Source organism: Colossoma macropomum, unplaced genomic scaffold (assembly GCF_904425465.1).
Source record: "Colossoma macropomum unplaced genomic scaffold, Colossoma_macropomum, whole genome shotgun sequence".
Classification (NCBI taxonomy): Eukaryota; Metazoa; Chordata; class Actinopteri; order Characiformes; family Serrasalmidae; genus Colossoma; species Colossoma macropomum.
In genome coordinates this window covers 41,304,931-41,332,023 of record NW_023494791.1, presented here as the reverse complement: position 1 = coordinate 41,332,023, position 27,093 = coordinate 41,304,931, and the positions used below count along the sequence as shown (strand labels likewise).

The following is a 27,093-nucleotide window of genomic DNA, read 5'->3' as shown; positions in this document are numbered from 1 at the left end:
CGTAAAGTTACATGAGAAGAAATAAATGGACCTGAATCTAAATTGAAGTTGTTGTTTTTTTTTTTTTAATTATGTTCTTAATCTTCACATATGCAAAGAATACATTTGTTCCTTAGCAACATGGTTAGAATTACTTAGAAAAAAGTTTTAAGGTTCAGTTCTTGAACAATATGAGTAAACCGAAATTTTATTAAAATGCAAAATACAAGGATTTGTGAGCAACTTTTGACACCAATTTTGAGCTTTTGGCACAAATCTCTGAAGCGACCTCTCCTGGCCAATAATTATGAGTAATTTTGTAATTTTCTTAACGTTCTCACAATAAATTTAAAGTTATAACAATTATTGTTCTTATAGGTAGTATTATTATTTTTATTATTATTATTATTATTGTTATTATTATTGTTGTTGGTGGTGGTGGTGGTGGAGGTGGTGGTGGTGACGCTAAAAACAATAACAAGAAAATGTGTATTGTTGCAAAAGAAAGAGAATATGGTTTTGGCTGAGGATGTTTATTCATGCTTATAATAAACACTTATTTATGAGCGGTTATTTTATGTAATAACAAACAATAGATGGTATGTAGGTTTGGGGGGGGGCTTGAAATATGGAGTATAAAACTCGAAACAGATTCATTATATAAATCATATGACATACACGTTTTAAGACCTGCGCCGTTTCCGCCTCATTTTACCCCACAGGATGTCATACTGAGATGTTAAAACATTAAAATTATGTAATTATAAACTGCGCGCATTTCTGAGAGCTTTTATCGTAGATCTTCTCCTCCAAAGCGGAAGGTTCGCTCAGTCCGTTTCCTCTCTGTCTCTGCGCGGCGCCGGTGACTCGTGGCTGCGCTCACAGCGGCTTAAACGCACTGATTTTAACCAGGAAAAACACAAACTCACCACTTCACCATGTCTTACCAAAACGAGGACGACGAAGTAAGATTTTATAGCTTTGTGTGACTTCAGGAGCTTCAGACTCTCATGAAAATACTCTCATTTGAATGGTGCCGTGCTAGCAGGCTAACTAGGGCGAGGTTAGCTTAGCGGAGCGGGCCGTTATGAGACGGTAGCTCGGAGTGGAGACGTTTGTGGTCGGTTAGGAGAAAATTAATGTTTAAAAGGCTCTTTGTAGCTCGTGGCAAGTTTCTTAACTACACTGACTGAACGACCATTCGTGCACTAACTAACCTTTGTGTGCGGGACGGTTCAGCAGGATCCGCCAGCTGCTTGATCGAATTTTCCCGGTCCACCTTAAATGCTGTAGTAGTTGCATTCCAGCACCTGAGGCGCCAGAATAAAACTGCTGCACTCCTTAAGGTAGACTGGGGAAATCGAATAAGAAGCTAATTTGAGCTTCGTTGCACATATTGATATATGAACCAAGAACAAAACATGAAACAAACCTTAATACGAATTAACTTCCGTCAACATCACAACACGTTTTGTGTAATAAGGTTCAATATAGGTAAGAAACGATTGAAATACGGATAACGTTATATTATTTTGTCTGGTGGTGTAAATAGTAGCTAAAAGCGCCATTCCCATCCATACATATTGCTAGTTTAGCTAGCAGCTAACCTCCCAGGCGTCAGTTGCGATTGTTAATAATGACGTATTTAATTCTTAATCCCTTATTCTCCAGGGTGTGTTTTGGTTTGTCCATCTGAATTTACATGAGCAAATCCTAAGGCAAATTATTCAGTAACTGCATGAAATAAATGTAAATTTTTATTTTATTTATTTATTTGTAAAAGCTTCCCTGAAATGAAACAAACGTGTGTTTTATGATTGTACACATATTGCTATATGCTTACAATTTACTGCTGAAAGCCAAAGATCTTAGACACTCTTTTTGTATTATCTTATAAAAATAATTTTTACAGAGTATATCACTGGAGAGACAGCATCTGTTTATAGTTTATGGCCTAGATTTGTGGAAAAATGGGTCGACTTTCAGTAGACAAAAAAAATTCAGTTCAGCTTTTTTATTATAAGAGTTTAAAATTACATTACCCATCTACTTATCTGGAAAGAAGACAGTTACAGCTCTCATATGACACCCACCTTTTGAATGTAGCTTATGAAATATGAAAGTTATGAAGAATATGACGAAGTGCGTTTTGGAACCGCCGGTGGTCTCAAGGAGTTTTAAAGGGTGTACAAGCGAATATCTTATTTATCTCAATATTGTTCTGCTGTTTGTTAGTATCAGCGTCAACATACACATCACTTGTAATGTAAATTGCTACTGTTGTTTTTGTCCTGTTAGTAGCTGTGCAACAAACGTTAGCTCAGATTATTATGGTGCATTGCTCTGTTTGATGTGGTGTCAGTAATTTTATGTTTTTCTTTCTACCAGTATGATCCCTACAGTTACCCCAGCGACTATGATTTTCACACTGGTGAGTAGTGTGAGTACACACAGACATCAGAACAGCTGGAAGACCAGCATCCTTACACTGCAATGACACTTTGTCAGCTGAAATACTAGTTCCATGACTGATTGCACGTTGATTTTTGATTTCAGGTAATTATGCCATTATGGCTATTTAAAATGTCTAGATAAGACCTGAAAACTTTCCATGTGTCCACAGGTGATCCTAAAGCAGATCTGGCTTACGAGCGGCAGTATGAGCACCAGCAGACGTATCATGTGATCCCTGAAGTGATAAAAAACTTCCTGCAGTACTTCCATAAGACCATCTCAGACCTGATCGACCAGAAGGTCTATGAGCTGCAGGCCAACCGTGTCTCCAGTGAGAGCATCGAACAGAAGATCTATGAAATCCAGGATGTCTATGAGAACAGGTACAGATATAATAGACATGGTTTGGTGGAAAATCTTTTCATTAAGAGAATGTGGCGTTTCATTAATACCCTCATTTGAAGGTCATCTTAAATATCTTCCTTCTTTTTTCCCTTCTCAAAAAATTATTCTCAGCTGGAACAAGTTAACTGATCGTTTCTTCAAGACCTCACCATGGCCAGAGGCAGAAGCCATTGCCTCACTGGTAGGAAATGGTGAGTTAATAAATTTTTTGTTTAAGATTTGTAATGAGTCTGTAATTGATGAAGACGTTTGTTGTGCTGATGGTATTGCCGTGTGTTCTCTGTAGGATAACTGGTAATAGTTACACATATTGGGTTTTCTGGACAAGTGGTTTGCTGGTTCTTAGTATGTTTTATTGTGGCAGACTTTAGACAGACATATGTGAGGGGAAAATTCATTTTTGTACTTCTGTAATTCATTTAAAAGTAATCTTGGTCTAAGACAATCATCGACAGTATCTTACCATCTGTTTTTATACTTTGCTTCCTTCTTGCAGATGCTGTTTTCTTGATCCTTTACAAGGAGCTGTACTACAGGCACATATATGCAAAAGTCAGCGTAAGTACTTAAGTACTTTAGCAGTCACCTTGATGTGTTGACTTGATTTATTCCTCTGTAATGCAAATTAAGTGCTTTTAAAGAGTAGTTGATTATATAAATTCATACTTTTTATGTTTGTGAAACTTTATAGGGTGGCCCAACACTTGATCAGAGGTTCGAATCCTACTACAATTACTGCAATCTCTTCAATTACATCCTCAGTAAGTCAAAGTCTTTAATATTTTTTACGTTTGAACAGCCAACAAAGAGCAGAAGATTCTTTGTACAATGTACAATTTGTAAAGTAAAACAGTTCCATTTATTTAGGAAGCTTGGATAGCAGCTAATAATGCTTCATTATTCATATTAGATGCTGATGGCCCTGCACCTTTAGAGCTTCCCAACCAGTGGCTCTGGGACATCATCGATGAGTTCATCTACCAGGTAAATCTAATCAAGCCATGAAGCAGTAATCTTTGTAAACCACTAGAAATTGCTACAGGTAGTCTTCAGTAAATTAGTGAGTAATATTTGCTGAAATGTAACAGGTGTGTAAAGAGTGGACAAACTGTTCTTGACCCAGGACAAGAAACAGGATTGTCATTCTTTATTTTGCTTTGCCTTTTTTCTAGTTCCAGTCCTTCAGTCAGTACCGCTGTAAGACGGCCAAGAAGTCTGAGGAGGAGATCGAGTTCCTGAGGAACAACCCAAAGATTTGGAATGTGCACAGTGTCCTGAATGTGCTGCATTCTCTGGTGGACAAGAGTAACATTAACCGCCAGCTAGAGGTCTACACCAGTGGAGGTAAAAGGGGAGGCAGTGAGTGGGAGAAAGTAGTTGTTAGTCAGGTGTACTTCGGTACAGTATTGGCCTCAGCTGTTTTTATTTAAACAGACACTTCCCTAAGCCCCACCCCTTAGTTACTGTTGATATGTTTGACAAACTTTCAAGTCAGATGTATCAACTATTGAATTTTCAATGTCATGTTTTGGCAATTTGTCTCCTAAAATGCTATGTATTTTTGGAGCAACACTTTTTAAAAAAAAAAAAGAAAAGAGCAGACAAATAGGTCTCCAATATGTATTCGAGGGCTACATCATGATCACTCTGGAGCCCAGTAGTGCTGAAAGGAGAGGCTAAAGCCTACAGATCACAATAAATTAGCCTAGGGGTCATAGCCTAACGACATGGGCATACAAGAGCAGCATTGCTGTAAACTTGTAGAATATAATTAGGTTGATAAAGTACCACTTGCTTGGCAAAGGTGCAGGGACTGTTCCCAGTTGTTAATCTGTGATTGGACAGGAGGTTTTTAGGGTCAGATGTGGGTTTGGGTGTCCTGACTAGTGTTGGAGAGAGTTTTAAGTAAAGCAAGACAGTTTTTGTTCACCAGTTTTTATTTTATGACTTTTTCAATGAGAGATATGCATTACTATGTGTTATAGGAGACCCAGAAAGTGTGGCTGGAGAATATGGCCGTCACTCACTGTATAAGATGCTGGGCTACTTCAGCTTGGTGGGTTTGCTGAGGCTACACTCTCTGCTGGGGGATTACTACCAAGCTATCAAAGTACTGGAGAACATTGAACTCAACAAGAAGGTAAAATATCTGTTTTTAATAGTCATTTGCTGGCAATAGTGGCGCATATGTTATACTAAACACCCTTTTGTGTTGTATTTGCTGTTGGGATGTATTTTTATAACGCTTAACTGTCCTTGCTTCTCTCTTTTTAAATTCAGAGCATGTACTCACGTGTGCCTGAGTGCCAGATCACCACCTATTACTATGTGGGTTTTGCCTACCTGATGATGAGACGTTACCAGGATGCCATCCGTGTTTTTGCCAACATCCTGCTTTACATTCAGAGGACAAGGAACATGTTCCAGAGGTCCACCTACAAATACGAGATGGTCAGTGCAATCCCCTTATCAGTGCTTTTATCATGGAGAGCTTGATTTAATGTTAGGTCTTAATGTTGAAAAGTAGAGTGAGTATTTGTAAATGACTGAGGAATTTGACGAATACAGTTATGAAATATTAGTGACTGGTTTTGGTGTTGTTAGGATGCTTGAATGTGTGAGTCCCAACGTGCTACAGCTAAAGAAAGGTTATACTAAGAGGCTTCTGTACATATATAGACAAGAATTTTCTAGTGTAGGATGCTTAGTAATGTTATTAACAACAGACCTTAGTTTAAAAATATATTGTTTAACTTTGCTCTTTACTGAACTTGGTTTTTCAGATTAACAAGCAGAATGAACAGATGCATGGGCTGCTGGCCATCGCTCTGACCATGTACCCTATGCGCATTGATGAGAGCATCCACACACAGCTCCGAGAGAAATACGGAGACAAGATGCTGCGTATGCAGAAAGGGTGAGGCATGCACACTTCACGCATCCTGTACACATGACTAAGGGTGCAATATGGAGGGAAGCGATATTCCCAAGTCGTCATCTCTGGATTACATGGACATTATATGGATCTGTATTACAAACATTTAAACCTTGTATTAATTTGCTTCCTTGTGTATCTGTTTGTGACAGAGATCTGCAGGTGTTTGAGGAGCTGTTCAGCTTTGCTTGTCCTAAGTTTCTTTCCCCTGTTGTGCCCAACTATGACAACGTTCATCCCAACTACCATAAAGAACCATTCCAGCAGCAGCTCAAAGTGTTCGCCGAGGAGGTACAGCAGCAGGCACAGCTCTCCACCATCCGCAGGTGTGTGTTTTTTATAGAGCCCTTTAAAAATTTTTTTCCTCTGGAAAAAAAAACATTGAACTCTGGATTTTAGAGAAATATGGTGTAGTTCGACGCATTTGGCTTCCAGGTAATGGCAGAGTCTGGGTGCCAGATGTTTCTCCCTTGATTTTGTTTTATGTTTTTGTTGTTATTTGAAAACAGAATGGCATATTTTTCTAGTTCTTCTTCCAATAGATGTCCACTAGGACAAAACTCTAAACTGCCACAAAGGCTTATAATCTGTTTGTTTGTTTGTTTGTTTCTGTCCTGCAGTTTTCTGAAGCTCTACACCACTATGCCCGTGGCTAAGCTTGCCGGCTTTTTGGACATGACTGAGCAGGAGTTCCGGATTCAGCTGCTTGTTTTCAAACACAAGATGAAGAACCTGGTCTGGACCAGTGGCATCTCAGCCCTGGACGGAGAGTTCCAGTCTGCCTCTGAAGTTGACTTCTACATTGACAAGGTGTGTGTATGGATGGAAGGATGGATGGTTATAAAATATATGTAACCAAAAGAATATATTGCAGTCATTTCCAGTTGATATTTTACACTGTAGATACAGATTCAGTGCATATAAAGATAGCTAAATGTTTTGGTCAGTGGTGCAGTTTGGGCTTATGCTCCCATCTCTCTTCAGGACATGATCCACATTGCAGACACCAAGGTAGCACGTCGTTATGGAGACTTCTTTATCCGACAGATCCACAAGTTTGAAGAGGTAAGCCTTTTTTCTTTTAAAAAAAAAAAAGCATTCTTTGACCCTTCATGTGCCTGCATTGAAAACAGTGACATTGTTATACTCTTTATTCAGTGAGAAATTTTGCTTAACTGTAGAGTAGATGTAGTATTGCGTGGACATGTTGCAGCAATGACTTGTAACTATTCTGTGCGGACACTCATTTTGCATGCGCATGCAGCCATTTACATGTCAATTTGCACTCCGCTTTAAGTTCACTATTAATTTTTTGGCCGAGAACGGGCGGGAATAGCAGCTGGAAAAGCATATGTCCATAAGAGCTTGAAGACTCATTGTCTTTGTTAGCACATATTAGACATGCCTCATAGCAACAGCAGCACTCTTTTCTGATGTTCCTTCAAGATGTAATGACATTTGCCAACCTTTGAAACATCTGATTTTTTGCTACAGAAAAGGTTAACCTGCCTCCACTTATCATTGACCTTTTAAAAAAAAAAACAAAAAAAAAGGACATAGTTCATAGACCCTCCCTGACAGCATGTTTCATTTAAAAGAACATCACCACATGGAAGAAAAATGCATTACGATTTCTGATTCACGACTCTTAACTGCTGTCTGGCAAGGCTTTTAGCGTTCATGAGAATTGATTGGAATAGAGAACATAATTTGACTTACTCATCTGTCTTTGTCATTCTAGCTGAACCGCACCCTGAAGAAGATGAACGTAACTAGCTCATCTGGCTCCAGCAGCAGCACATCACGGGCCACATAAAGCCAATCACCTCATCAACAGCACCTCTGATACCCCACCAGCCATCTGGACTTGGTTTCCTGAAGCATAGTAGGGATCATCATTATGGTGGCGGGTGGCTCTTTGAACGCTCTAACCATTGAATGATGATCATTACACTGCAAAGCTTTGTGGGAAGGAGACCAGAGGGTGCAGTGGTCCAACTCTGACACTTACTAACTGATCAAGAGCAAACCCTTTTCTCACAGATGAAGCAGATGTGGTCTCTTCCCGGATCTTATTACATCAGTCAGCGGCCAATCTGATCCAATTTGTGTGTTTTATTTTTCGCTGACTTCTCAAGTCATAAACCAAACAGGGCCAATTAAATTCTTTTTGTAGGTTAAAAAAGGTTAATTAAAGTTGATGTGGTGAATACATTGAGTTCTTTTTTCTTTCCCTTCAAGATTTAATCTTGTCATTTTGACATTGATACCATTTTAAATATGTTGTATTCAAACTGTGAAACTGAATCTGGAAACCCAGAATTCATTACATTTCAGAAAATGTTTGTACCAACAATGGGTGGGCAGTATGGCGATATTTATCGTTATCATAAATTACATCAGTATTCTTATGCTGCATGTTTTGCTACAAAGAGAGCATAATTAGTCCCATGTAATTGGATTTAGTGCAGCGTGGTATGTAAATGGTTGAATACAAATCAGTGAGTACATAGTGTTTTTTTTTGTTTTTTTGTTTTTTTTATGTAGCATTAGTGCTTCTTTTTTTGTTTGTTTCAACTTAGCAAACCTAAGAAAAACTAGTGATGCATAACGTGTATTGTGAAAATGTGTTCAAGTATTGTGATGTTATATTTTTGTCCTATGCCCACTTCTAGCACCAAACCTTTAATAGTCTGTGCTGCCAAGAGCACTACAGGATGAAAGGAGGTTATCTGTTAGGGGGGAAAAAGCAAGGATTACATTAAGCCGTGGTTCTCCAGGACCAGTATTAAAAACCATTGGTTTCAGGATGCTGGGGATATTTGAATAGAACTGAAAGACTAAAACCCTGTACTGCAGCAGTGCAATGGTGAATGCATGGTTAGGGGGCAGTCCTGGGCCCATAAGGGAGGTTGGTTTGATGTGGCCTTTCACAATCTGCAACTTCATTGTTCGAACACTAGAGGTCGCTAGTTGTGTACGTTTCCAGTGGTCAACTAATCATAGCCTCTGCATGAGGCCAAACATGTATGAGTGAAATACTCAGAGCCAGTGTGTTTTCAATGACGACTGAAATATTGATTTGCACCTTCATGTGGCTGGTTTAAAATTAGACGTTAGAGAAATTCAGTTTCTGCAACCCGCTTGGTAATAAATGAGAGTTGGACAGATGGACAGATGTTTTTCCTCAGTGGGAGATTCCTTGGTCTTTACTCCCTTTGCAAGCCATGGCACATTCAACATGATTGTCCCAAGAAATGTGAGTGGCTTACTTTTAATGTGAACAATGTGTATATACAACAGCTAAGGTAAAGTATGTTGAGTTTGAAATATACAAAATCAGAGGAATATTACATATTTTTTATGTTTTATTTACCTTGGGATTGTGAAAGGCACTATACATTTTATACTATACTGTTTCTTTGTCATTATTACTATTTAGCAATTAATTTAACCAGGCAAACCATTAAGAACATTCTACATACATATAATTATCAATACAAAGGATTAACCATATTATTACATAAAAAATACCATTTTAAAATGACATAATAAACATATAGGGGTTAATTATATAGCCTATAGAAAACAAGAAAACTATTTCAGCAGATGCTTCTTTCCTGTAGGTTTTAAGGAATCCAAGGGAATCCAGTTCATTCAGGAATAAACTGGTTTAGTGGATATTTGAAATTATGGAATTTGGCTGGAATTGTTAAAAATTAATAAAATAATTCCTTCTTGCTCCCAATAACTTCCAAATTTAATATCAATACCAAACGTGGCCTGCAAATGTTCCCAGCCAATGGCACATCCCATATTACCATATTACGTGTGGGTGGAGCTTAAAACCACTCCTGCCCAATGGCTGTCCCGTATGACGGTCCTGGTTTAAATGTGGGCGGGGTTTACACTCCCCTGCTCACTCTTAATGAAATCAGTGTCATTCACGCCATACAGTGACTCTGCCTCTGCTTCGGTGAGCCACGCTGGATGTATCTCGTATTCTCTGGATAATGTCTTTGCATCTTGTGCCGAAATGCTGAGTAGAAAAGTAGCCGGGACGGAGCTGCTGAGCGCGGCTGCGGGTGTGGACCGCGGGCGAGTCGGGGAGAGGCTGCAGGCGGCGCTGGCCGGGCTGCAGGAGCTGCACTTTCTGAGGGAGAAACAGAGCGACATGGTCCGCTGGGCACTTCGGATGGACAAGGAGAAGCCAGTCAGCTTTTCTCATCTAAATAACAGAGAGTCGGACACGAACACCGAGGAGCAGCGGCTGGAGGCGACGCTCACTGCCCTTAAACAACAACTGGTGAGGGGGAAAAGTACTTTTTTGGGGGGTTAGCTCACAGTTTGAGGTAATATGTGTTAGAAAAGTGCAGGTTTTTAGTGAACATAGACAGTTCTGGGGAGAAGTGGGTAGAAACTAGTCATATTCGCACGAGGTTGAAGTTGGCTATCCTAGCGTCTTGATGGAATTTTCCCGTTCCACCTTAAATGGTGCAGCAGTTACATTCTGGCGTCTGAGACCAGAGGCGCCAGAATGTAACTGCTGCACCATTTAAGGTGGAACGGGAAAATTCCAACAAGCAGCTGGAGAATAAGAAGTATACTTGTTATGAAATAAATATTATTTTTTAAATCAGAGCCATTGTAGGCTTTCTCATTCAGCTCCTTGGCTCTTGGTGACAGAACCTGAAGTACTTAGAACGTTCCTCAGACCTCACGAAGAGTGGCTCCTGACCAGCTTCAGTTCCTGATAGATGCAGGATGTAGTGAGAAGGTGTAATGCTAGAGCGACTTAAGGAGGGTTTGGATCTACATACATCTCTTTACTCCTACTCGAGTTGTTTTTTAATAGCTGGGGGTGGTCAGGGCTCGTAAATCACGTTGGTCCACTGCAGGGGGGGGTTGGGGGGATGGGCCAGGTGGGGGGTGTTTCCGTCTCTGATGATTAACCCAGTTTAATGAGAATGGCCGCAGAATGTTGACCCGCTTGGCCACACTGTTTGACCCCGCGATGCCCCTTAGTGGACGCTTGAACCTTTGTGAACTCTGGTCATGAAGGGGAAGCCTATCTGCTGGGTTGGCTTCAAATTCAGTTCAGTTTTTGCATAGCACTGTTTCAATAGACAGTGTCTCGAAGTAGCTTTCCAGAAATGTGGGTCCAGACTCCTGAGGGGCAAGTCAAGGGCAGGGACGATGTGTGTTGTGCTGATGCAAGTGGATCAGACACAGCAGTGCTGCTGGAGTGGAGAGTGAGTCCACACCCTGTTTCACCTTGTAGATGTGAAGTCAGAGACGATAGCTCATCTGTTGCTGCACAGTTTGTGTTGGTCATCCTCTAGTCCTTCATCAGTGGTCACAGGATGCTGTTGGCTGTACATTTTTTGCTTGGTGGACTATTCTCAGTCCAGCAGTGACACTGAGGTGTTAAAAAACTCCAGCAGCACTGCTGTGTCTGATCCACTCATACCAGCACAACACACACTAACACATCACCACCACGTCAGTGTTACTGCAGTACTGAGAATGATCCACCACCCAAATACTACCTGCTCTGTGGTAGGGCTGAAAGGTTTGGATGAGTTGGACCAATCAGAAGCAACCAAACTATATGCTGTGATGTCACAAACACAACTAACTGGCAGTCTGGCATGTTTAGTGTCCAAATCTCAAGCCAGAAAAAGTGGATATTCTGGTCTTCTTGGCCAAAATAACAGGCCTGGACAGAAAATAATCGCAAATGAAATCAGTCACAGTATCAGTCAGAAAAATTGCAGTTAGGTATTTTTCCCCAAATCATTCAGCCCTACCTACTCTGTGGTGGTCCTGTGGGCGTCCTGACCACTGAAGAACAGGGTAAAAGGGGGCTAACAAAGTATGAAAAGCGACAGATTGACTACAGTCTGTAATTGTAGAACTACAAGTGCACCTATATGGTATGTGGAGCCTGTTAAATGGACAGCTATTATAGAAACATCAAGGTGGTTTTAATGTTATGGCTGATCTGTAAACCTGTTGTGTTTTGTGACATCAGAAAAATGAATTCAAAACCAGTTATTTTTACACATTAGTTTGCAAATATGGTCTGTACGGACTGTGGAGTGACTGCTCTATTTTAAACTTTCGGCGTTTCCATGGGCCTTAAGGTGTAGAAGCCACTGTTTCATGACCTATGTAAAGCACTAGGTAGCCAGGTTGAGTTCTTCTAGAGGGCACATTTCCTTTCAATGAATTAGAAGTTTTACGCAACAGTGGTCCCTGTTAAAGGGGTTTGCACTGCTTTGTAATAACATGCAAGTCACCAGTCATGCAGGGGAGTGGTTGATAAAAGATTCACAGTTGGTTTCTAAGGCAGGTCCACTAAGGGCAGAACTGAAATCAGAGTGGATACTCCTGGCCAAGGCCAGCAGCATGGACATAAAGATGTAAGAATATTGCATGAAGTCACTTTGTTTTTAAATTGCGTTTAAATGCCTATTTTGGATCATTCATTCACACAAAAAATCGCAGGTTATTTGGTAAATTAATAAACGTACATAACGTAAATTAATTTAAATGAAAATAAATTATGAAAGCTACATCCAGATTCTAGGCCAATTTGACCAATATCTTGATCATGAGGTATTGATGTTACTAACTCAATACCTCATGTCCAAAAACAAGACTCTCTATACTCAGTATTTGGCTTGTAGGGGTTAGTCAGATCACTCCAGTCCAATATTTGGCTTGGTGTTGTATTGCCTCGTGTTTGAGTACACAATGGCCTGTGGTTCTCTGCGGGGGAGAATGAACCTACAGCATTGCACCCCCAGGCCATCCCTTGTCCTTGCTCGGTTAATGGTCAACTACACTCCCTCTTTCTTCTTTCCTTCCCCCGAACGTCGTATAACCACAGGAGACTTGTGTCATTCATTAAAGATCTTCAAGTGTCTGGTTCCATTGTTTCCTTCTTTGGTCAATAGCCTAGTTATTTAGGCCTAGATATGCAGTACTGGTTGTTTTGTGTCATTCATTATTCGCTTTAGTTGCAAGACCTGGGGTCATCAGTTCCAGTCCTGGAAGGCTGTAATCCAGCACAGCTGCTCTAACACACCGACTAAACCTGGTAATTAACCGCTGGGTTGAGACAGATGTGTTTAAGGAGGAAAACCACCAAATTCCGCTGGAATTGGTGAGCTCTGGGTTAGACTTTATTTACCGTGCTGGTCTTATTAAGCTTCCTTTTCTCAATTGTTGTTGAGATATGGATATTTATACATTCATAAGCATATGGTATTTTAAAACACTGGAAGCAAAAAGAATGGAAGCTGTAGTAAAAGCAAAGAGTGGACACAATACAGAAAAAGTGATACTCTATGTAATTTTCGTTATTGTAATACGTATATTTTATGCTTTTTTCCTGACACTGAAAAAAGTGACTTGACAAATTAAATAAATTAAATATAAAGGGGGGTCTCTGACTTTTGCACAGGGTTGTACATACTTATGCAGGGTCTGTTTTATTGATTATGTAATTGGTCTTGCCCAAAGATGATCTATGGACAGCATGTGTTGCATGAGATGGACAGAACCAATAACATTTTACTCCATCCATACTCCAGTTGCAGCATCCACACTGAATAGCAGTGACAACAGGAAACAAGCCAACGTCTCTGTGCTGACCAGCTATTGTGTTTGTTGTCTATAGACACGTTTGCGCAGGCAGGATGTTGGACTGAAGACACACCTGCAGCAATTGGATCAGCAGATCAGCGAGCTCAAACTGGACGTGTGTAAAGCTTCTGCTGAACACCTGGAGAGTGACAGCAGACCCAGCTCAGGTGAACAGATAAATACAAACATTACCTGCAATCCAAAAGCAGGAAGAGGAAAAAATGCATACCTTTTTAACTCTAAGTGCCTATAGTATAGTATAGTATAGTATAGTGTTCATTTCTTCACCATTCTGACATATTAGTTTCATAGTAGTTACTGAATAAGTTGTCTAAACAAGTCTAGGGTCAAGAGGTTAAATGCAGAAATTGTTTATTCATTGAGTCTAATAATGGTCATTTCTTCTTTTAGGTTTCTATGAGCTCAGTGACGGTGGTTTGGGCTCTCTGTCCAACTCCTGTACATCTGTCTACAGTGAGTGCCTCTCATCCTCGTCCCAAGCCAGCTTGCTCCCACTCTCCTCAGGTCCCTCATTTCCCCACAGCCATAGCACTACAGGGCAGCCTGATGTGTCCCGTCGACGCTCCGCAGACGAGTCCACAGCTCAGTCGGATGCTCCTCGAGGGCTGGGAGTGCGACTGGGAAGCAGCGGAATACGTACAACTTCTGTTAGCTCAGAAAGAGCCAGACAGAGACCTGTCTCAACAGGTGAGTGTGAAAATGGATAGTGTTTACATGTACTGTGTGCTTGTACAAAAGGACAAAAGGGATTAATGGTATTAATTAGTGAATACTTCAGTGTTTCTAAATCCAGTATTCAGGTATAGGGATGCAAATGTTGGCAAAATCTTTAGGCCAGTAACCAAATGTCATTGATCAGTAATTAATCTTATACTGGTAAGAAATGTGGCCCATCAAAATATCAATCAAATATCGATTGTTCCTGTCATAAAACATGGTTGCCTGATCCACTTTCAAAGCCATTGTGAAGTACATAATATATGCACAGTTATGAGCGCACAAACCAGTTAAATTCTGTATTAATGCACTAAAATATTAAAGTGTTCCTTGTATGGACCCTGGAACATATTACTGTTTGGTGACAACTACAATATATTCATGATTATATGACCAAAAACTAAAAGGCTGATGAGATGACTGGAATATATTATTGTAGGCTACCAAAAGTTATATATTCTGATATTTCCCATTCTTAAGAGCTGGATTGGAATGGCATGTACTACAATTATGGATTAAAAAAGCAAACAGAGAAAAAATGTAGGCAATTGCTTTGAGATTCTCAAATGTGTAAGGATTGATCTTCCAAGTTTATATGTCTTAACCTAAAGTTTTTTTCTCATCTTTTTTTTTTTTTCAGGTGATCTTGACAGAGTGATGAGCCCTGGTTTTGGCTACTGTAAGCCTGCTGACGTGAAGACATCCAACCTTTGCAGTAACCTCTGCAATCCCACCTTGGACCCCAAATATCAAAGCAACCTTGTATCCCGCAATGGTACGGAAGTATATCGCTACCCTAGCCCCTTGCACGCGGTGGCCCTACAGAGTCCCATCTTCACTCTTAGTGAAGATCAGGGAGGGCCCGTGGCCTTTGAGGCCCAAGAGAATAAGACCCAAATGGGACTTGCTGAGGACACACTTCCCAAGCACGAGCTACCTGGTCCTACACCTGTAGGTTACATTGTTAAACTGGTCGAGCGTAGCTCCAGTAGGATGAACCTCCAGAGCGAGATCCCTCTTTCTGGTGGTGACGCCCATGAACTAATTGGTTCCAAAGCTCAAGAAGTGAACTATGGACATGTGAGAGTTGCTGAAGTGCTGGGTACCCTACAACAGAAAACAGTGGTTTTAGAAAATCATGTAGTGGCTGGAAAGAATTCAACACCAAGAAACATTGGTCAAGAACAAGTGAACCTGTCTGGCTATAGATTAGAAGAATCCAACCAGATGTGGTATGTTCAGTGTCCCCCAAATACCAGGGATCGCAAAGCAACTGTAGAGATGTGCCCCATGACCAAAGTCAGAGAGAAAACTGAGGACAAAAAGCAAAGCATTCAGTTTGATCATAAAAATAAAGATGACTTTAAGGCTGCATCGCTGGTCTCAAAACCTCCAGAAAGAATCTTGATCTCCAGCAATGAGGAGAACAAAAGCAGCGATGGAGGTCACACTCGTACACAATCTGAATTTGTATGTGCCCAGTTTGTACCGGCAGGGTCTCAGAGGGTGAAGGTGCATCAGGCAGACAAAAAGACAAAAGCAGTAAAGCTTCGTAAAAGGAATAATGAGAAACCTCTGGGTAAGAAGCACCAGCAGAAGCACTGCTTTCGAGAGCAGGAGAAGGACAGAGGGTACAGCGTTAAGGCACATGTCGATAAGGATACAAAGCTGACCAGTGCAGAAAAAGAGAGGATAGATGGTCACCTTCGGGAGGCTCGGGTTCGATCTTGCTCAGAGTCCAGTCTACTAGGATCTGGTAATCCTTGTATTGCTCACCTTCAGTCCCAGACCCAGCAGAAGTCCACCAGGCCCCGGAAGGCCCAGTTACCGGACCTGGGCAACCCTTCCCTTTGCCAACCCAGAAAGAAGCAGAGCTCTCGAAAGTGGCCTTCTGCCTCAGAGATCCAGCTCCCGCCTGGTGTCTCGACCCACTACCAAAGATCCAAGGAGGTATCTTCCCACAGACTCATGCAAAAGCCAGGCATGGCGAGAAATGTTAACATGAGACCCCACTCGGGTCACTGGGGTGTTGTTCCTCGTCCACTCCAACCCTCTCTGTCGTCTTCTTCCTACTTTAGTGACATGAACTTCAGGTACCCACCTGCACCTCCTTGCACCCGCTACCCACCAAGGTGCGAGTCAGAGTTCTCAGAGTACTCGGCAGAGTGTGCCTCCCTCTTCCACTCCACCATTGCAGAGAGTAGCGAGGGAGAGCTGAGCGACTATACGACCAACCGTTTTGGAGACAGCGAGTCCAGCCTGGAGTCCCGGACTGCCTCTGACTCAGATAGCAGCCTGTCGCTGGATGACGACGATGTTTTAGAGGAGGAGGAAGACGAAGGGGATCTGGTGTGGGCCGAGGCAGCAGTTGGGCCAACAGCGGCTGGGCTGTCCCTGCAGCAACATCCTCGACCAGAGCCAGTGGCATGCCGCATCAAAGCCTCCAGAGCGCTGAAGAAGAAAATCCGCCGCTTTCAGCCAGCTTCGCTTAAAGTCATGACGCTGGTGTAGTCCTCCAACCCACTTTGGATCAGCTGTTCTCAGTATTCTCACAGACTCTTTAAAAGGTAGCAGCAGTAGTCCAGGACCATGATTAGGAACCACTTCTTTACATAATTCAACGAAGTTCTTGGAAAAGTGACTGCTGATGTTCACTCATCTTAAATATACAGTTACCTTTGTTTAGCCAGTGTAGTGTGTTTTTAGTTGCCATCTACACCTCAGCTGAGACTGAGAATGGGCAGCTACTCTTATACCTTACCACCCAAAGACTACTTTGATTGCCTATTAAAGAAAAAAAGGATGACCCAAAAACGGAAATGTATATGGGACTGTGCAGAAGTCGGAGACCTTCTCTTCATTTATTTAATTTTCAGATAAAATGAGTCAGTGAGTACAAGTTATTCATTTTCAGGAGATATTACTTCTTTGACAAAAACGTCTTTTTGAAAGCAATTTACTCAAAAAGAATGGAAGCTAAAGGCAAAGGGGGGACCCGGCACATACTGAAAATTCTGATATTATGCTTTGTTGTTGAGGCTGTGTAATTTTCAGTTAAATGTTTTCATATTTTTTTCTTCCTGATGCTGAAAAATGACTAATGTGTACATAACTGGAATGGCTGTTATGACTGGAAATTAAATAGGATGGTCTCTGATCTTTGCATAGGAATTATACGTGCAGAATGTGCATTGTAAACTATTTTTTGTTTTCCAAAAGCACCAAAAACTAATCTTGTAAAAACATTTCAGTTTTAATGGACGGTGATACCTTCTTGTATTTTGTTCCAAATCGTTCTTTTGTGTAATTGTTTTGCACATTGATTTCTTGCTATGCATCTTATTCTTTTTGCAAAATAAACGCTATTTAATGCTTAAATGAGGTGGTCCGTGGACTCCATACTCCCTAAGGCTGTTTGCACATCTGAAAAACAATGAAATGTAATTGCAGGCAGTGGAAGTATTTATCACTTTTTTAACAGCTTTATACACCACCTGAGGGGTAAAAGTGTGCAAGAGTTTATCTAGCAGACAATTAACCCACATAATATGAGCATTTGATGAGTTTTCTACGGCCATTCGCACTGAATGACCTTGTGTGCAGATACTTTGTGTGCGGGAAGAGCAATAAACCACACAACACCAACATGTGAGGGACTAGGTGTGAGCAAACCAGACTTTAGACCATTGTAGGTGTTTCTGCATACAGTGGTGCTTGAATGTGAACCTTTTAGAATGTTCTATATTTCTGTATAAATATGATCTAAAACAATCATATTTTCACATGAGTCCTAAAAGTAGATAAAGAGAAACTGATTAAACAAATGAGACAGTAATAGTATACTTGATCATTTATTTACTGAGGAAAATGATCCGATATTACATATCTGTGAGTGGCAAAAGTATGTGAACCTTTGCTTTCAGTATCTGGTGTGACAGACAGATGTCCTGACATTTTCCTTTAGAATTCTCTTAAATTATTCAGAATTCATTATTTCATCAATGATGGAAAGATGTCCTGGTCCCACATGCAGCAACCCAGGCCTAAACCAAGATACTACCACCACCATGTTTCACTAATGGGATAAGTTGTGGTGTTTTCCTTTGTGCAGACATAATGATTCTCATTTAAACCAAAAAGTTCTATTTTGGTCTCATCTGCCCAAAAAAACAATTTTCCTGTAACCTTCTGGCTTGTCCATGTCATCTTTCGCAAGCTGCAGATGAGCAGCAATGTTCTTTTTGGAGAGTAGCGTCTTTCTCCTTGCAACCCTGCCATGCACACCATTGTTGTTCAGTGCTCTCTGATGGTGGACTAATGAACATTGACATTAGCTACTGTCAGAGAAGCCTTTCATTGCTTAGAAGTTACCTTGGGTTCCTTTGTGACCTCGCCTGCTTGGTCTTGGTGTGATCTTTATTGGTTGACCGCTCCTGAGGAGGGTAACAATGGTCTTGAATTTCTTCCATTTGTACACAATCTGACTGACTGTGGATTGGTGGAGTCCAAACTCTTGAGAGATGGTTTTGTAACCCTTTCCAGGCTGATAAGCATGAGCAACTCTTCTTCTGAGGTCTTCAAAAATCTCCTTTGTTCATGCCATGATGCACTTCTTCAGACATCTGCTATGAAGATCTGACTTTGATCGATCCCTGTTCTTTATAATACTGAATCATTTTCTTCAACAAATAAATGACCAAGCATAATATTTTTCTCTCATTTGTTTAACTGAGTTCTCTTTATCGACTTTCAGGATTTGTGTGAAAATCTGAATATGTTTTAGGTTTATTTTTTGCAGAACTCTAGAACATTTTAAAGGGATCACAAACTTTTAAGTCCCACTTTATGTGTGAAAGGTATTTTTGAAAAGTGACGGAACATCACCAGGAATCGTGGAGGGAGAAATTGATAAGCCTAAATAGCTCCACCACAGAGCTGTACTATAGAATTAAATGGGTGCACTCTGTGGATATTTCTATTAAAATTCCTGTGGTGTCACAGAGGTTGGAGTGGGGTTAAGCACTGTTTTTGAGCAACAGAGCTTTTTATACACACAGGTGGAGACCACATGATCTCTTAGGTTTCCTTTAATCTCAGTCAGACAGGGTTTTAAGGGGCTTAGGTCTATGACACAGTGTCTCAGGATTTCATCAACTTTTACTTACAGGCTGTGGCTCTGCATGATTCAGTCCACATGAATATAGGCAGCGCAATATAATCTGTGCTCTGTTTTTAAAGGATTATCTAACACTACTGTAGGCCAGTGTTCATAAGGCTACATGACACCTACATAAGCTTGCCATGACAACTGATACTTAAATTTATATATATATAAATATATATATAGACATTGGGTTGTATCAAGGTCACTTCTTTGGCACATTAAATCACCTGACTGTGCATCGTAGTGTACATCATACTGACATAATGCTGATTATGTAGTAACATTTTATTTGAAGGGTACCTTTACAGACTTTATTTAACATAAAGCTATATCTCTGGCTTCATGTGTATTCAGAACCATGTCATGTAATAACTTTCCCTAATGTACCTTTTAGAGACATGAAACGCAAAGAATCTAGGAGGGATCTTTGACTCAGAGCTCAAACTTGATAAACAGATATGAGCAGTGATTAGAAGTAGCTTTTTCATCTTAAGAATGTTCATAACATAAAAAATGAGATTTACAAAAAGTAAAACATGCTTTTAATTCATCACGGTTTGATTATCGGGTGACACTTTGTAGCTTGTATTCATAAACAGTTATAAATGTGCTTATAACTCTTTGTAACTTGGTAACAATGCTTTGTAAGCATACTTATAAACTCTAATAATGCTTCATAAGGCTGTAATAAAGTACTATAATTAATTATTTAATGATTTATAAACATGTTATAATACAAGTGTTACTATCCAATATAATGTACATAATTTTATCCATAATACTCAGTAATGGTTACAAAGAAATTTGTGAATATTTAAAATGGTATCACTTCAAGTGAAGTGATTTAAATGTTTGTTTTCCACATTTGAATATTATATGTGTCTGTCAGTGAGTGTTCTATAATATGCTGCATATCTTTTATTATTAAAGAATCACCTGCGAGAGCTTCTTGCCCTGCAAGGTTAATTTGGCATTACCTATGTATTCTGGTCATATTTGGACAGATCAGGACAAACAAATGTAAAATGTTTTTTTTTTACTACAGTCTTTTTTAGAACTTCAAAAAAAATATATGAATTAAAGTTTTCAAATTGCAACCAGAAAAGTGCATTTCCTGGAGAAAATGCAGTGATTATGCAGCTTAAGCGGTTCCCAGGTGGTTGCTAGGGTGTTGTCAAACAGTTACTATGACATGTTAGGTGGATGCAATGGTGTTGATAAGTGGTTGCTATGGCATCCCAGGTGGTTGCTAGGGTGTTGTTAGGAGGCTGCTACGATATACCAGGTGGTTGCTAGGGTGTTGCTAGATGGTTGCTATGGTTCTTCACATGGTTAATAGTGTTACTGATGGACAAGAAGACATAAATTGGGTGCATAAACCTTTGCAGCACATTCATTTCTATGCGGGAAAAAATGTAATTTAACGATAATTGTATGAAAACTATACATCCGATCAAAAAGCTGTATACAAGCCACCATTTCCAATCAGACCTAACATTCTGGAGCTGTAACAGTGTGAATATCACACAACCTGTGGGATGAGTTAGCAGACAAAAATATGAACCAAAAGAAAGAAGAAGAATATACCGTCAGATGACAAAAGCGATACACATTAAGTTTAGAGTAACATATTATATATTTATTATATAATAACATGTTGATCACTTGAAGTGCTCAGTGATGGCATGTTAAATGTTTTTAATGTTTAATAATGTTAATGTATGTTAATATGTGTTAAAGGTGCTCTATATATATTTTGCATAGGCCAGTATCCATTTAAAAGGCATTATAAGGAATAGTGACAATTGTGATACAACATGTTTATGAAGCATTAGAGCTTATAAATACGCTACCAAAGCATTGTTACCAAGTTACAAAGAGTTATAAGCGCTTTATTTATAATGGTTTATGAATACAGGCTTCATAGAAAGCATTATTGTAGTTTGTTATATGCTGGACTGAGCCAGTCGTCCTTGTCACATCTGCAGCTGGTGCAGAATGCTGCTGCTCGAGTACTTAGTGTTGTGAATAAGATGGAACATATTACCCCAATCTTAGCTGCATAATATTGATTAAAGGTTAATTTTAGAATCCAATACGAAGTATTATTAATTGCTCCTAAAGCTCCTAAAGTGTTGGGTCCAAGATATATTTCAGATTTGCTTTGTCCATAATCTGCTCCCAGATTTATGAGGTCATCATCACAGCAGCTTCTGACTGGCTTAAGTTGAAGGGCAATGGTGCTTTTGCAGTCGCTGCTCCAAGACTATGGGACAGGCTACCAATAGAGGCCAGAAGTGCTAAAGGCAATTTTAAAACAAGACTCATGTTAGCATTCAAAAAGTGATGACATGGATAGTCAAATGAAGTAAGGTTGTGTGTTTGGTATGTTGTGACGGTCTGTGTTTTTGGTTTGGTTTATGTAATGCTAACTGGCCCTGCCTGCTGGGTGCCATCTGCATTCAATAGTACACTTTTGCCTGGACGGACAGTAGGATTGCTATAGAATCTGTGAAGAATGCGTGTTTCAAATATAAGTCAGTTTTTTATTCCAGCCAATCAGATAATTGTAATTATATAAGGAGGCGGAGCCAACCAATCACAGCAGCAACACCCAGCTCCACAGTGAAACTGCTCTGGATCCAGATGCCGCTGCTGAACCTGCTTGTCAAGACTAATAGTCTATAGCCACTATAGCTTCTGAAAAAACAAAGCAAACTCCTGTTGTGCCTCAGTGGCCACAATTACTAAACTTTAAGGGCGCTTTTCATGCTCGTGCTGATTTGGACTGGTCATACGGGGTTTCTGTTGTGACTCGGCCATGTCTGGCTATGGTGACCTTTGGCCCCAATGAGGAATGGGATTAAGTCTTGATAGAAACAGACAGAACCTACAGAAAGAAAAGAAATGGGTTGGGAGGGGAAAGGGGAGAGAGGGAGGGGGACGGGGGTCCAGCTGTGCTTCTTTGAAGCTTGGTAAAGGCCAATAGGCTTGACCTTGGGCTTGTGTTCACCTCTGCCAGCTGTCTGGCTGGATCATCTCACACATCCCTTCACAATGGAACAAATTACCAGCTCACTGCACAAGATCACCACTATGTGTTCCTCAAAGGGCCCATAACAACTGAACGACTTTTTCCTCAATTTTAAATATAATGTAGTGTAAATATAATGTAAAATATCACTGTAAAATTACACTACATTACTGCCTAATAGTTGCATTACTTTCACAGTAATTTACTGAAATATATTAATAGTAATTAACAGTAAAAAAGCAAGTTTATTCATCAGTGATCTGCATTTCTGAAACATTACGTTCAGTGAAATTTAACTACAGACATTTTTAAACATCTTTGGCTTTAGTTTATACTGTAGTGTCTTTCAGGAGTAAGACAATGTAGGTCTGATCGTTTTTGGGCATTTATTTGATGAGAAACTGAGGAGAGAAAGTCAAATATCCAATGTCATTTTCTGTTTTTGTGTGGTAAATGGTAAGGTGGTTTGTTAAATTTGGTTAGTTGCAAAGCGGTTGTTACGTAGCAACCAGTGCTCAGTGGAATGATACAGTTGTTGTGAAAAAAGTGTTGTTATTTGTGATAATGCTAGAACACTTAGCAACCAATCAGATTGGGCCAATGAATCTAACTGTTGAATAAATTGCCATAATTCTACAACTTGTCTGAATTCTTGGGCACTTAAGCTGTGCTGAAAATATTGAGATGGTGTGTCACACTCTGAGAAACCTGAAGCAGAAACCATAGAAAATTTGCACTAACATAACATAACGGCCCAGTAATAATCCATCATTGTAACAGTTAAGGCTCAATCAGGGCTTGGTCTCAGCTGCAAACACCTGTGGAGGCCCTAAAAGTTTTAGCTTTAGTTTCAGTGCTACTTTCATTTTTCAGAAATGGAGAGCAGCCCAGTGCCATCATTTGCCCATTCTGTGAAGAGCTATGTATTTGCATTTGAAGACAATCTGCACTTTAGTTTTGTGCCTTGTCTGATGTGGAGCTGCACCTCCAAAATAAGCTCAAGATGAGTTATAGAGCTCCAGGCTCAGTGAAGGAGTTCATAATGTTTACGCTCCTGAGTGAGGTGGAGAAAGTGGAAAGCATCCAGTACAAAGGCCTTTGTGTGTTTGCCCATTTGTGGGAAATAAGGAACTTTTGATAGATATTCTGCCTGTGTTTTTTTTTCCCCAAAAAATCATATGACATCTAGTGTATATAGTGTTGAAGTGAAAAAAATCACATCTGAGTATTTTGCATTTTGGTGTTGTGGCACATCCAGTTCAGTGTGTGATGGCCTTTCAGTTCAGTGTGTGACGGCCTCTACAGTGAATTAAACATTACATGTACATCACATATTAATTAGCAAGCTGTTTAAAATTGGACTTTTCTGTTAAATTCTCTTTCCCAAAATAAAGTTTTGAATAAACAGAATGTTTATTGCCTTTAAGTATCATCACTGGGTTACTTGTCATTCATGGTCAGTATCCAGTTATGCTGCCCTATCACATGATCCTAGCATCGGTATCAGAAAAATGCCATCTCTACATTCAACCTTTTGGCTAACTTTGTAGTAGTGAACTTAAGAGTTGATGGATCAAAGCTGGACATGAACTTGACTCAACTTCAGTGAAGTTTAAGGCAGCCAGTACTGAAGCCCTAACCTATGTAACTTTATACATTAAATGAGAGAATCTAATGAATGCTAACTCTCTGCTATGGTGCTGATTCATGATGGAAACTCTAGTGGTGCAGGGAGACGTGGGGGAGGAGTGAGGAGGCGTTGGGGTGCACCTGCAAGGCGAAATTAGTTTGAGTTCATCTGAGCGCAGAGACACAGTGGTAGAGAAAGAAACAGAGAGAGAGAGAGAGAGAGAGAGAGAGAGAGAGAGAGAGAGAGAGAGGATCAGAGCAGTGCATTTCTGAAGCTCCACAGGAGGCCCATCATACGGGAAGATTACCACAGCCATAAGGGATCTCATTACATCGATTATGGCTTTAGGTTTTCACCCACACACTAGAACTAGCGGCCCGCCCAGTCTCAGCTGACCTGTACGAGAAGCTTTAAGCATTATTCACATGAGTGATTCATTGATTTGTTTTCTTGACTCTTTGAAGTGATTCTATGAGTGCTGGTGGACAGAGCAGAATGAAAATAGCCTGTTTGAAAATAAATCAGGAGCGCATGATCTGATACTAAATCAATCAATAAACAGACAGAATAAGAATATCACCCTTAAGTGGACTATATCCATGTTGCTCTAAAGGCACTTGGCCACTTTAGTACAGCATCTAAATGGTTACTATGGGGGATTGACAGTAAAAAGACACACCAGACTTACAAATTTTAAAATATATAAAATAAACAACTTTTATTACTTGTAGCAGTGGTAGCATTTTATATTAAGGGTCACAAATTAAGGATGATGTCATTAAAAAGTCATGAATATTTGTATTTGAACTAAGTGTTCATTAAGCATCAGTTATTACTTAGTAACTGATTAACTACTTAGAAATTAGTAATTGACTACACTGTTAACTGATTTAGTTCATTTATTTATAGCTTATTTATTCATATGTACTAACTGCTGTTTATTACACTGATGTTGAACTGATTTGTTTACTCGTATAAAGAAGTACTATGAGAACTTACTAGAGTTTGTGCTGTTAACTGTCTGTTAAGTAATCTTCTGATTTATCGTTACACGAATGCACAACAATACACCATTTGCAGTCATCACACACACGTTTCAGGGTTTATCTGATGTAAAAGTGCTATGCAGATTATTTAGTCTTCAAAACACTCAACCAGAGTCACAGAAATTCATACTGAGGGTGCAGTGCATGCTTTTGCACCCTCAGAGAACCAGACTGATGAAGCATTTGACCTCAGTTCATATGCTAGAAAGCAGGTGGGAATGCCAGTGGACAACAGCTTTGGCCAGACAAATTCTTACAGAGGATAGCAATGTTTCATACTTCATATACACACTTATTACACCTCATTACAACATTGTAGTAAACAGGGCTATGTTGGTCTTGGTCAAGTAATTGATTTTTCGGATGTTTCTGAGAGGATTAGATAAAAGATGATGCATTTGCATAAGGAAGAAGAAAGATACTAAGAAAAATTCTTTTCTGGTGTTTTCAGAACAGTGGACTGATCACCCCAGAGTCCAGCCCTCGACATCATAGAAAGGGATTATTTGTCAAGTGGGAAACAGAAAATGCAGCCAACTTCTAAGACTGAACTTTGGAGGTGTGAAAAATGTCCCTGCAGATTTCTTTGAAAAACTGAAAGTGAGTCTCCTGAAAAGAATGAAAGCCATGATAAAGGCAAAGAGTGAACGCCATAAATGCTGAAAAAATTGCACGTTAGGAGCTTCGCAAAATGGGTTTCCATGGCTGAGCAGCTACACACAAGCCTAAGATGAAAATGCACAATGCCAAGCGTCGAGGGGGGACGGTGTAAAGCACGCCGCCACTGGACTCTGGAGCAATGGAAATGTATTCTGTGGAATGACGAATCATGCATTTCTATCTGGGAGTCTGATGGATGGGTCTGAGTTTAGCGAGTCAGGCTCTCTGGTCCAACATCAGTGTCTGACCTCACAAATGCTCTTCTTGATGAATGGGCAAACATTCCCACAAACACACTCCAAAATCTTGTAGAAAGCTTCCCAGAATAGCTGCAAAGGGGGACCGACTCCATATTAATGCCTGTGGATTTAGAATGGGATGTCATATAAGCTCCTGAAGGCGGAATGTGTAGGTGTCCCAATACTTTTGTCCACATAGTGTATATTTCATGATAATTTAATTTACATCCTAACCTTGGTAACCAAAAAAGAAATGATTTAGGTCCTTCAGTTTTTGAAAAACTCTAAGCTTCATGTGGCTTCATCCTGTCACATGCGTTTTTACCTGCTGATTTTAAATGAACATTTCAATGCTAAAATGATGAGGCATTCATTATCACTGATCCTGATTTGTATACATAGTTAAATTCATCCTCAACTAAATCCACCTCTGATATGTTTGCAGTAAATCCAGCCAGATCTCCTTTCTGCAGTAATTAATCATACAGCGTTAGCATGCCAGAAGGGAACAGGGAGAGGCCTGGAGTAACAATGGCTCCCCAGCAGACTGGTGCTAATTGAAAGCCAGGGAAGGTGAGGTCACAGTACTACAGAAAAGGAGAAAAGGAGAGAGGGATGGGGGGAGGAAGGAAGAGCTCTAGGGTTTCCATTTAAAATGAGGTAATCCCTGTCCTGGGCCTAGCCCAAACAAATGGCCGCCCACTGTAGCTGTGTCACAAATCACTAAGTGTCCCCTGCAGCATACACGGCTTCCTGTTTCTAGCTACTCTCACTGTGTCACCCTGTGTGTGGCTTTTTTGACCTCTTCTTCCATTTCCATTCACTTTCAGCCTTGTTTCTGATCACCTGTGCTCATGTCTGTATGGTGAAGCCTCCATGTTTAGTGCTTGATTAATTAGTCTGGGTTTCCACACAACAGTTTTTCAGCAAGCATGTCATCCTAGTCCTTGTCTGGCAGGCAAAGAGATTTTTATCTTTAACTGATATTCTCTTTAACTGTGTACTGTCTTATAAAGCCCTATTCGGACTGGATTAGTTTTCCATGGGGAGGTGAGGTAACGCCAGTTGACCTCAGGATGTTTATGACCAATTCACGCCGGATAAGGAATCTCAGTATAACAGAAATGGGAGTGGATACTAGATTTATGCCCTGCTT

General features: G+C 40.2%; 2 protein-coding genes across 3 annotated transcripts; both read left to right on the top strand.

Annotated features, from left to right (window-relative positions):
* The first annotated feature begins 801 nt into the window (after positions 1 to 801).
* On the top strand, positions 802 to 7,987 carry LOC118810930 (eukaryotic translation initiation factor 3, subunit 6 interacting protein). Of its 2 annotated transcripts, XM_036575090.1 has the most exons (15): positions 802 to 944; positions 2,368 to 2,410; positions 2,603 to 2,816; positions 2,950 to 3,029; positions 3,335 to 3,396; positions 3,530 to 3,599; positions 3,749 to 3,822; positions 4,011 to 4,182; positions 4,824 to 4,978; positions 5,119 to 5,289; positions 5,622 to 5,755; positions 5,926 to 6,099; positions 6,394 to 6,583; positions 6,758 to 6,838; positions 7,515 to 7,987. In XM_036575090.1, the coding sequence occupies exons 1-15, from the start codon at positions 918 to 920 to the stop codon at positions 7,587 to 7,589; spliced, it is 1,722 nt and encodes a 573-aa protein (XP_036430983.1). In that variant the 5' UTR covers positions 802 to 917; the 3' UTR covers positions 7,590 to 7,987. The 2 variants fall into 2 exon arrangements, with proteins under 2 accessions (XP_036430983.1, XP_036430984.1); XM_036575091.1 differs by lacking the exons at positions 802 to 944; positions 2,368 to 2,410; positions 2,950 to 3,029 and having other exon boundaries at positions 2,738 to 2,816.
* Positions 7,988 to 9,711: 1,724 nt separating this feature from the next.
* Positions 9,712 to 17,542, top strand: dact2 (dishevelled-binding antagonist of beta-catenin 2). Its single transcript, XM_036575088.1, has 4 exons — positions 9,712 to 10,079; positions 13,461 to 13,593; positions 13,838 to 14,134; positions 14,805 to 17,542. Exons 1-4 carry the CDS (start codon positions 9,810 to 9,812, stop codon positions 16,673 to 16,675), a joined length of 2,571 nt encoding a protein of 856 aa, XP_036430981.1. The 5' UTR covers positions 9,712 to 9,809; the 3' UTR covers positions 16,676 to 17,542.
* Positions 17,543 to 27,093: the final 9,551 nt, after the last annotated feature.